The following is a 12,221-nucleotide window of genomic DNA, read 5'->3' on the forward strand; positions in this document are numbered from 1 at the left end:
CCTGTGAACACCCCTAGCTGCGACACATGTATTGTGTGCCATGGTGTATTTAGATAAAAAATATAAAGGGGCCTTCTTTGTATCACATGTCATGGTGTGTATGACAAACATTGTGGTGCATGGTCTTATTTTTTGAAAAATAACACACAAAACAAATAGAGAAATCAGAAGAGTTTGAAAGAAAAAATGAAGAGGAAAGCTTGAAGCTCTGCTAGGACATGATATTGTAAAGAACTTGAGAGGATTTAAAGCTTCTAATCACTAAGGTAAGTCTTTCTCCTCCTTCCCTTTCCTCTCTACACTATTTTAAAGGCAGGGTTTGTAGTCTAGAGTTGATTTTTAGTCCATCTAAGTGATGGGTCCAAGCTCATTGACTTAAATAAAGTTAATAGGAGTTATTTAGAATATTTAAACATAGAATTCATGGGTTTAGACATTAATGGTAGTTGTGAGCCATTAATGTCTAAAAATGAGTAACAAATATGGGTTTTGAAGTGGTTGGAAATCATTAATGGTGAGTTGAGTATTTAATGAAGCTAAAGAGAGTTAATACACCTAATGAATAAGCCTAACTGTAAGAAATAAGGCTTTGGGTATTTTAGATATTAAAGAAAAGAAGTTAAATTGTGTGAATAATAATGTTGATAATTGTGGGTTTGATTAATTGTAGCTTAATCACCCCATGCACCATAATTGGCTTAAGAGTAAGCTTAGAAGCAAATACTCAAAGATTTAAGATAACCGGACAAAATCTCTTTTGTATAATTGTTAATTGATTTATATTTTCAAAAATGAAAGGATTTACCTGAGTGATTGAATTTGTGATTGTAATGTATGACAAAAAAATCATGTGAAGTTTTATTAAACCTAATTTAGCTATAATTGTAAAGTTGAACTTGAGATGTTTTTATATTATAATTTTGCTATTAACCTTTAAAATTTCATGTCATTTGAGCACATTTTCCTTAGATTTTTAATATATTCTGCCACAATTATATATATTTTGAATATTCAAGTAAGAAAAATGTGCATATTGTTTTGAAAATTCAAAGCATGGCTTTATTTTGGTATTTTGAGGCTAATTTATTGGTATTTTAGTTTAAAATTTGGTTGGATGCATTTTTATACTTTTGTCTATAATTTTAGAAGGCTTTTAAATGAAGAAATCAAGTGCATAAAAGTTAAGTTTTGTTGATAGTGAAAACAATGTAAAATTGCCAAACTCACCCCAAATTACAACTTTCGACCCCATAGCAAAATGAAACATTTTATTTAGATGATAAAGTTAGGATTTTATAGTATATATGACCCATTTTTGACTTTGACCTCTATTCTGGACTTCTTATGAGTATTTGAGAGCTTTAAGTATGCTAGGGCATGGATTTCAGAGGAGATTGAGCTTGGGTTTGAAGATTGAAAGAGATTTTAGCTTCATATTTTGGTTCTTCTTCTTTGTTCTCCTTCCTTTCTTTTTGTTCAATGTTTATGCCGATATATTTATATTTTCTCATGGGTTTTATGAACATTTGTAGCCAAAGCCTTGATTTTAGGATTATTTTGAACTATTTGTATGGATTAAATACTCATTCCCCCTTTGTATTTATGATGAATGATGTGATTATGTTGATTTTACTCCATACATAATGCTTCTAGTTAATTGGCCATAAATTAGATTGATAGGTTCAATTGATTAATGCTTAAGAGAGTTAGGTTGAGTGTAAAACTTAAGTTAAATTGTGTGAGAACTTGAAGTTTGCAAGTTGAGATACACTTTGTTAATGAGGTAGAGATACACTCACTAACCCCACATAGTCACACTTTGTGCAAAAAAAAAAAAAGTCACATAGTCACATAGAATTTGCAAGGAAAATTGAAGTTTAATCAGTTAATTAAAAGATTAAAGGATTAATTAAACTAAACACCTACTTGGAGACTTGAGAGAGCAGTTGTGGGTAATTTAATATCCTTGACTAGCATAATTCATTATTAAAAGCAAAATATATTTGGGGTTGATTGAGTATTCTTGAAGTATAAAAGGAGATAAATAATCCCAGACCAAATTACTTTCAAAAAGTTTTGAATAATTTTCTTTATTTTATTTTTTAGTGTAAATTTAGTTTGTAAAATCAATTTCACCTAATTATGTTTTGCTCAACTTAATTGAGTTTACTTAATCTTTTGCTTGATCATTATTTTTAAATAAATCTCTGTGGGAATACTCACACTTTATTACTTGTTATGACCCATATACTTGTGAAGCATAACAGTTGCGTTGACATGAGAAGTTGATAAGTTGATACGATGATTGTGTGATGTGGAGAACTGTTGGACATGGATGCACAATGGAAGATTAAAATTTAAAGTCCCTATCTTGATATGGATTGAATGAATTCATTTAAGTTAAAGTGGATAGAAGAGTTACCTTTTAATTATTCAAACTTAGCACACGTTCTCTTTAAAAATTTGGATCTCAGGAGCTGACAAAGTAAATCTACTCCCTTTATTGGTATCCACACGAATAGTTTTCTAACTCGACCAGTGTGTTACTGCTCCCAGTGTTCGTTCTTCTTTGAACGTTAGTTTTCTTTCTATAAGGTGTTTCGTGGCTCTTAAAGTGTTTTTATTGTTAGAACTTTTCTAACTCTCTCATCCTTCATAAAAAGACGTCCCTATCTATATATAATATATGAATTAGGGTCTTCATCTTTCACTTAAAAGCCCATAAAAATTTAATTAAATTTATCTCATAAATTTAATCCATGATATCATATATAATTCAAATTTATCTCATAAATTCAAATTATAAAACTGACATGATATTCTCTCATATCATGTTAGTTATTAAATTAAATCTATCATATAAAATTAAATTTAAAACTAACATAACATAACATAACATAATATATATATATATATATATATATATATATTATATGAATATATATACACATATATATTTCAAAAATATATATATTATATTTAATTTTATATTTTATATATATATATCTCTCTCTCTCTCTCTGATACACACACAAACAAGAATATATATATATATATATATATTTCAAAAATATATATGTAAAATTATATTTTGAATTTTATATTTCATATAAATATATAAATATTTATCAAATAAATATTCAAATATATATATATATATAATTCATTCATCCTATATTACATTCATTGAATCTAGACATATTCCAGATTCAATGAACTTGAACATTATAACTCGAGTTGAGTTGTTCTTGTATGCGGCCCTGAAAGCTCATATGAAATTGAAAGTAGGCTAATTACACTATCAGCCTACAAGTCACAAGTGGCCTTTAGCAAAACATTGCAGCTACCCAATTCATATGGAGATCAATGATCCGATGTAACTTGTCATGCAACCATATCACATCCCTTTTGTCACGTGATATTTTGGTTGAGTATGAGACATGAAATTGTCATTCTCCTTTACCTGACTGTTACTTTTTCGATCTCTGACCGGACTGACAGTAGCAATAAAAAACCCTTTCCATTATAGTATGGCCATAAATTTTCTCAGTTTTACCCATCGAGGGGCCTAGTAATATATCTCACTTAATGTGAGGGATATATTCTATCTTGACTACTCATATTCCTCTGCATGAATATCACTAAACTCAATCATAGCCTCTTAATCACCCGGTCAAAGGTAACTTTTGACTAGGTCAAAGTTCAGTGGTCATCGTATAGGAATCCATGATGATCTCAGGTCAAAGGGCTTAGTAATATAGTTACATATGAGATAAGCTTATGACTTGTATCATGTAGCTTTCTCATAGCGGGTCAGTTCAGTACCTTGTACTCTTTCAAGTGTCTATGACTTTGATTTGTATCTCTATAATTAATCAAGGCTATACTAGTCTTGTTTCATCTATGATCCCTCATAGATGACTAACTAGAAATATTTAGGACAATCACTATAATTTGTCCAACGATACAGTTATGATATTGAACATATAATTATATGATAACAAAAGAAAAATTTATTAAATAACAATGTGCATAGCATAATGATTGGCTTTAGGATACAATTTCCAACAAGAACATGTATTATAAGTGGTATGATGATTGGTGATATGAAGAATGTGTATTTAAGTTTTGAAAGGAAGAGCAATTAAGAAATTATTAAATATGCTCACAAGGTTAGTTTATTATTGCAACCTAGTGAGTTATTTGAGTTTGTGAATTTGTGAAATGAGTGAGTATCGTACATTGCATGATCATTTAGTAGGAGTTTGTCTTAGAAGAGAAGTAGATAAATTCATATGGTATTATATGGCTGCCTTTCGATGAACAAGAGTTAGCATTGTCCCACTGTTTGTTAAGAAAGTGTCCCATTGTTTGTTAAAGGACTCAAACTCAGTTAACTCTACCAATTTATTAAGGAGTTTAGCTTAGGGTTTACGACACCCCAATGATTTGAGAATGGGGAAGCTGTGGTCCAAGAATAAGTGTAGGGATCTTTGTTCGAGTCACTCCTTATAATTGGTGAGCTTGGGTAGTCCATTCACACAGACAGAACGCTAATTGATTAATAACTCATGGTTTCAGTTGAAAGGTATAAGGAGGATATAAAGATAGATTGATTATGCATAATTTTTTATTCAATGTGTCACATGATCAATAAGTTTGTGGCAAGTCGTGATAGTTGATTGTGCTATTGTCACATAGTTATTAATATTGTGGTAATGTGCATTATTATTGTTGATTGGACCATTGTCATATGATTATTTGTATTGTGACAATATGCATTGTAATTTGATTTGTGAAAAATAAAAATAAGATAAATTGTGCAATTATGATATGTTTTATGTGTGATCTCATACATTTGAGTATTCAACTTTTATTTATATGTTATTGTCAATTAATATGCAACTGTATAGAATAGACATACTTTGGTCATTGAATGATTGTACTCATCCTTCTTTCTTAATATTTTTTAGGCTCTAACTCAAGTACGGAAAGTAAAAAAAGCTCTGGAGATTTAGAAATTCCAGAATTCATACTATAAAGCTTGATAAACTTATTTCTTTTATGTAATTAGAGAATATTGCCAACTAGAAAAGCATTTTGCATGTACTTGTACTAAATGGGTGATTATGATTGAATGTTGTATTTTAGGCCATGGAAAAGTGTGTGTAAATTAATTATTTTTTATAGGGCCAAAATACTAGTGTATGTATAGGAATAATATAAATTGCTTATTTGCAAGGGAAATTGATTTAATGCAAATAATTGACCTCCCCTACTGTTTTGATATTGAGTTTGAAAATGTGAATTAGATATTATTATATGAATGTGGTGTGTTGGACAGATAATCCTTAGTCTATTGAGCATAATCTAAGTGATAATTAGGGCTTTAGTACTTGAATGTGAGTTTTGGACACCTTTTGGTTGAGAAGAGTGTGAAAAGTGTTAAAATATATTTAGGTGTCTAACTCTTTTGTGTAAAATATTTTGAGAGTAAAACTCGTGTCATTGGCTAGATCTCGAAAGAAGTTTTTTGTAAACGCCTAGATTGCCTCAATTAGATGTCGAACAGAGGATCTGCACTTGCTTCTATCAAATGACAGCAATAGATGCTGTCAACCTATGTAATGCGCTACAATGCATCCCTTATTTCTTTGTAAGATTGATTTGTTTTAAAAGAAAATGCAATGCTTTAAATCTTTTTGATATCCCATGCTTACGTGCTTGTATTTTACGTTAACTTTAGTTTGTAAAATGACATTTGAGTATTCATTTAAATTTGAAAACTTGAGATTTTATTTATGCAAATATTTCAAACTTGATAACTTAATTGGATTAATTCAAGGATTAATATAATTTTTAGAGTTAATAGTGGACTGGTAAGGTTGACATTACAAGGGCAAGGTTCGATTATTGTCTTAAAAGATGAGGTCATCGCCAATCCAACCACAAACAGTCATTGTTGTCATCGGTTTGGTCCTCCGTTGTGTAACTGTTAATAAACATTATCGATGGAGAAGCTTGGTCAAATATGAAATGAGAAAGGCTTGAGGGTAAAAATGAGAAAATGAGATAAGTGAGGGTGGAATTGAGTTCTTTGGCTATAGAGATGGAACTCGCTTCTATCATTTTTTATGGAACTGAGTTCCATATAGAAGTGAGATCTTGTCTATCAAATATCCTAATTTTTTTTATTCTACTTCCACTTTTACCTCCCCAAGCCCGCCCTTAATTAGGCGTGTAATTAATAAAGTTTTTTAATTGAGATTTTTATTAAATAGGGTTGAATATGGAAAAAGTATAAAAATTTAAACATAATTAATTAATTTATTGAGAGAAATAATTTAATTAAAAATGCCATATGATGTTGATGAATAGAGAGAGGGGGGGGACTAACACTGCCAATTCATAAAACTTAAGGAATTTGGAGTAATAAAAAATATTAAAATTAAAACTAGTATTAAAACACGTTAATATTACAGTGACTTTTGGTTTATTTTTCCTGAAAAGCAAAAATGAAAGGCACTCTCCTTGACCGTTAAGAACCAAGACAACAATGATGTGGGGCATGGGTGGGTAGGTGAGCGAGCCACCTGAGAGAGTTCTCTCCAAATGGAAGATCTGGTCAATTGATATTAGGTGACATCGGTGGTACCCACTGCTCATTTTACCTGCTCGCATTAAAAATACCGTCATGGACGAAAATATCCCTACTCCTTTCCGCCTCTACTGTGTGTTACATATAGCTCACCTTCAACAGCTTTAACCTTTTTTCTGGACATTGAGAAAAATACGAAGAAAGAAAAATTGGGAGAAAAAGTTTTAAAAAATAAATTTTTATTATTTTAAATATTTTTTCTCAACTTTATTCCTTTGTCATGTTGTTTTTACTTTTTTCTTCTATCCAAATTAAACCAAAGAATTTAAGGTTGCAAATAAAATTAATTTCATGATCTTTTCAGTTATAAAAAAAAACTTTTACGTTACTGGGTTATCAAGTCATTGATTACGTGAAATTTTCTTATTAGAAAGTATACAAAATTTATCTTATTTTTGTTGTTGGTGGAAGATCAATCCAAAGTTACTACACTAAACTAACATCAACACAAATCTACCCAATTTCCCTTGCTCTGGACCCTTGTCAAGTCCGTCTAACATCAACACTAATATCACTCCCTCATTTTGTCTTTAAATTTGGTACGGTTTTGACAACATTTTTCTCAAATTCTTATTATAAGATTCTCTCTTAAAAAATCTAAATATAAAACATTTTATGGAATATTAATTATATTTTTTAATATTACATCTATTTAAACACATCAATTATAAAAGAGAATGTAATGAAAATTAAATTCTTTTTTCATTTAAATATAAATAAATTTAAAATTTTATTCTGTTTTTAATAAAAAAATTAATAACTTAATCATATTTCCTTCACTCCAATGAGATAATCAACTTGATACATCAAGATAAGCATGCAAGATATGAGAATAAAAAAGAGAGGGCTATTTATAAATGAAGAAATTTTTTTAGGTAAAAAATGAAATTTAAATATTTAAAAACAAAAAAATATACTCCCTCTATCTAAAAATATAAGACATTTTTTGATGAATTAGATATTAAAAGATATAAAGTATTTTTATTCTTTCAAAATATAATAATTATTATTTTTTAAAAATACTCTCATAAATAATAATTTTATATTTATTATAAAATATTTGATAAATATAAATAAATAATTATTTTATTAAGAAATAAAATTTAATTAAAAATATCTTCACCCCTCAACGCACTATATGCTGCACGATAGTATCTCGAATTTGCGCTTCTGGATGACAATCAGATGTGAAGTGAAAGAGATGGGAGGATGAATTCAAAGTCCAACTGAAGAATGGACAAAATGGTCATTTTATTTCTAAGGCACTGTTTGTATGTTGGTATTGCCGCATGTTCATTGTCTTGTTAAAACTTCATTTTTCTTCAGCGGAGTGCCCGAGAAACCAAACAAACCAGCTTCGGTCTCTTCCTGCAGTATAAGCCTCTGAGAGATCTTGCAATATCACAACCTACACAGTACACGCATACTACTCTTGCTTCTTCTTTCCCTCTTCCTCCTTCCTCGACGCCATGGCCTCCGCCACTTTCACCAACCTCAACTCTCTCTCCTCACAGTGGATCGGCCAGCCCTCATCCTTCTCTTCCCACCCGGGATCATCCATTCGCCTCGCTGCCCGCCGTGTCTCCGTCCCGATCCGCGCATCCTACACCGACGAGCTCATCCAGACCGCCGTTGGTTCCCTTTAGACCCTTGTGCTATTACTTTTCCTTTTCGGTTGTTGAATTAACCTTTGGTTTTTGGTGGTCTTTTATGTGCTTGCTGTCGTTGTTGTTGATCTTCCTCATGTTGTTTGGGGAACTGTCCTTTATCTTCGATCAAATATTGTCGTTAATTCTACATGTTCGGATCAATTGTTAACATGTTTTTCGTTGCCCCCTCAATGTACGAAGAGAAAGACAAAGTCTTCTAGTTCTATTTGTTTTGTTTTTTCCCCGTGTTTTAAATTGAAACTTGTGTGTAATGCTTTTCTCATCCCTGAATACGAGAACCCATTGTTAAATGCTTGCTTCTTGTTCACTTTTTCTCTTGTTGAGTGTGTAATCGCTTGCTGTGGTTTCTTTTGGCTCGTTGGGTATTTAACTGTACTGGCTTAATGTAGCTGGAGAGTCTGAGAGCTCGTCTGTTGTCTCTGCTGTTAAGGATGGACCTACTTGATTTAAATCTGCGGCTGACCTCAGTGACTAGTTTTGAATTTGTTCAACAACCTGTTTTTATATGCTTAGCATGTTATTATATTGATTTCGTCGTTGGTTTGGGTAATGTATGGATGGAATGGAAAGCTTCAATTTTTCTTGGAATATGCTTTTGCTTTTCTATAGATCTAAATTCTAGTCCAGTTATCATAACAGCAATTATAAAGCCTGACCAATGACCATTTCCGATTCTTTTGATTGTATAGAAATCTATTGCGTCCCCTGGGCGGGGAATCCTGGCTATTGATGAGTCAAATGCAACTTGTGGTAAGAGGTTAGCATCTATTGGGTTGGACAATACTGAAACCAATCGCCAAGCCTACAGACAACTTTTGTTGACCACACCTGGCCTCGGAGATTACATTTCTGGTGCTATTCTATTTGAGGAGACCCTTTACCAGTCAACTACAGATGGAAAGAAGTTTGTGGATTGTCTACGCGAGGAGAAGATTGTACCTGGCATCAAAGTTGACAAGGTATGGTATATATGTTCACATTGAGTAATTCTTCAATTCTAATATCTAGAATGAGATTTTTGTTCCAGTTGATTACTTATTTATTAATCATATTTCTGGCTTGTGCATTTCAGGGTTTGGTCCCGCTGCCAGGGTCTAACAATGAATCTTGGTGCCAAGGTCTAGATGGATTGGCCTCAAGATCTGCTGAATACTATAAGCAAGGTGCTAGATTTGCAAAGTGGTGAGTGATTCTTTATTACTTTTAAATCTTGAACATTCTTAATTTTGGTCAAGTTTTTGAAATTTTATTGAAGGCAGACCATGATGGTTTGTTTTGGTTTATACAGGCGAACAGTTGTTAGCATTCCAAGCGGTCCTTCTGCATTAGCTGTTAAAGAAGCTGCATGGGGACTTGCACGATATGCTGCCATCTCTCAGGTATTCATTCACTTAAGAACCTGTTTTGGCTGGTATGAACTTGCATGATATGTCTTTTTGCATCCAGTCTCTCCATTGGGAGGCTCTTTCAGTTGAAGGGGTTGAACTGGAGGCTTTTGTGGGCTTGTTTTTGACTATGTCACTAGGTGATGAAAAGGACAATATTTTATCGAAAGCACAAGTTCGTTCGTGATTGGTTTGTTTTGAAATTTCTCTTTTCACTTTGGTGGAGGTTATTATTTTTTACATATGTAGCTTAGGCTTAAGATGAGTGACTGATATGAGAAAAAATGCCCCCAAGTGGACGAGACACTTGCTGAATTTGAAGCCTTGGGATTGCCCTGATTGTGTGAAACTTGAAATTTCTGAGATTTTGGGATTTCTTTCGTCCTTCATACTTCTAAATCTTAATTCTATGATTCTTCCTACACGGTAAAATTTTACAGTTTGATGCTTGAGATTGGTACGTGTTCACCATTGTTGTTCCCTGGCATAAGTTTTGCTGCAAGGGTGCCTTGAACCCATATTCAAGCACTATCACCTTATTTGGATGATCTGTAGTTGAAAATGATATTGCTGGTGAAGAACACATATTTCATGTTATTATTGTCAATTTTTTGATGTGTTTTTTGTTTACTTGGATGAGTTATATCAATGACACGTGTTCTATTGCCAATGCAGGATAATGGTCTTGTTCCCATTGTAGAGCCTGAAATCCTTCTTGATGGGGACCACCCAATTGAAAGGACACTAGAAGTAGCAGAGAAAGTTTGGGCAGAAGTATTCTTCTACTTAGCTGAAAATAATGTTGTGTTTGAGGGAATATTGCTCAAACCTAGCATGGTGACACCTGGAGCTGAACACAAGGAAAAGGCTTCCCCAGAAACCATTGCTAAATGTACTCTCACAATGCTCAAACGAAGAGTTCCACCTGCAGTCCCAGGAATCATGGTACAGCTATTAAACCTCTTGTGTTTCGGAAAGAAAAGACAAAAGGCGATATATCATCTTCCTTCTATGCAAAACTCTTTCTAGGTTACAAGAATCCTAAGTTCAAAGGCTTTCAGTCACTTGTTACCAATATTTCCCTTCTATACTTGATTCTAGCTGCCTATAATGGTTGTAAGTTTGGGGCTATCTGTTGTGGCAAGCACAGTATGATGATGATAATAGCTTCAGAGTCAGCATTCTCTCCATTCTTGGCTGGAAAATCACTTCAATCTGAGTAGTCTAGATTTCTTCATTCCTTAAGGATAAAAAATTATCGAAATTATCTTATCAATGTCAAAATTATGGATTGCTCATCTGAACAGTCAGAATTTATTATAAATGATTGTCATTTTTTGTCCTCGAGAGTATTTAGGTTGGAGTTACTAGAAAATACTTTTAACCATGTGAGTATGTTTTGATTTCCTTTTCAGTTTTTATCTGGTGGGCAATCTGAAGTGGAGGCAACACTAAATCTTAATGCGATGAACCAAAGTCCCAACCCATGGCATGTTTCCTTCTCATATGCACGTGCACTGCAGAACACGGTGCTTAAGACATGGCAAGGGCGGCCGGAAAATGTAGAAGCAGCACAGAAGGCTCTTTTGGTGCGTGCAAAAGCTAACTCATTGGCTCAACTTGGAAAATACTCTGCTGAGGGTGAAAGTGAGGAAGCCAAGAAGGGAATGTTTGTGAAGGGTTATACCTACTAAAGTTGAGGCATATTCGATGCCTTGTGGCTATTTGAGCATTCCTCTTGTTAGCAGTGAACGCTGATGAGACTTAGTTGTATTGTATTATTATTATTTTACTTCCTTCTAGCTAATGAGTATGAATAAAGCCGGCGAGAAAGAAAGGTTTTGGCTTAGTTGAGGTTGTGGATTAGTGAAAGCCCGCAAGGGACAAGGAAAAACAAGTGAAAGGAAATTTGCGTTACTTTGTTTTTGTTGTCTCCTTTTTTTTTTTTTTAAATTTAACAAAGGCTATGTAACTTATAGATTTTACTTTCAGTAATTGGATGGTGTTTGATGGATGCATGTTGGCAAATTAGGTGTAATTTCGTATCAAGTTAAAAACCAGTATTTTTTTGGGTGATCCTTGTTGGTCTTCTTTGTCCACATCGTTCTGGCACAACACAAGTATTGGTTTCAAAAAGAATATTCGAATTGACTTTTAAGTTCTATATGCACTGTTTAGGGGATGGTATAATTGGGGAATATGCTATTACTTTTCCCTTTTGGCAAGTTGGAATTTGGTTTTTATCTCATGAATTCATTTGCAAATGAAATCTTGAGAAAGAGGGATGACATGAGGCGTATTCATATGGGACTCAATATCAAGTCACTCTATACTTTTCAATCTCTATCTGATTACATGGAGGACACATTTGATATACAAATTAGAGTATTTTTTTTATATCATAAGAAAAATCAAAATATGTAAAATCTATTTCATTTGTTCTGCTATTATTGAAAATTAATTCTGTTTCATTACCTTGTTTGAAAGTATAGAAGACATTCATGAAAT

The 12,221-nt window shown here is 32.6% G+C and overlaps 1 protein-coding gene across 1 annotated transcript; it reads left to right on the top strand.

Annotated features, from left to right (window-relative positions):
* The first annotated feature begins 7,978 nt into the window (after positions 1-7,978).
* On the top strand, positions 7,979-11,727 carry LOC129323144 (fructose-bisphosphate aldolase 3, chloroplastic-like). Its single transcript, XM_054969719.1, has 6 exons — positions 7,979-8,289; positions 9,018-9,287; positions 9,401-9,510; positions 9,617-9,707; positions 10,389-10,658; positions 11,129-11,727. The coding sequence occupies exons 1-6, from the start codon at positions 8,128-8,130 to the stop codon at positions 11,405-11,407; spliced, it is 1,182 nt and encodes a 393-aa protein (XP_054825694.1). The 5' UTR covers positions 7,979-8,127; the 3' UTR covers positions 11,408-11,727.
* Positions 11,728-12,221: the final 494 nt, after the last annotated feature.

This window comes from Prosopis cineraria, unplaced genomic scaffold, assembly GCF_029017545.1.
Source record: "Prosopis cineraria cultivar Desert tree isolate PC_DT_omini unplaced genomic scaffold, ASM2901754v1 PC10, whole genome shotgun sequence".
Classification (NCBI taxonomy): Eukaryota; Viridiplantae; Streptophyta; class Magnoliopsida; order Fabales; family Fabaceae; genus Prosopis; species Prosopis cineraria.

Excerpts from the sequence above, each read along its gene's own strand:
- LOC129323144 (XM_054969719.1), top strand. The coding sequence starts at position 8,128 with ATGGCCTCCGCCACTTTCACCAACCTCAACTCTCTCTCCTCACAGTGG. Across the intron at positions 8,290-9,017 it reads ACGAGCTCATCCAGACCGCC|AAATCTATTGCGTCCCCTGG; the intron begins GTTGGTTCCCTT and ends TTGATTGTATAG. Across the intron at positions 10,659-11,128 it reads CTGCAGTCCCAGGAATCATG|TTTTTATCTGGTGGGCAATC; the intron begins GTACAGCTATTA and ends TTTCCTTTTCAG.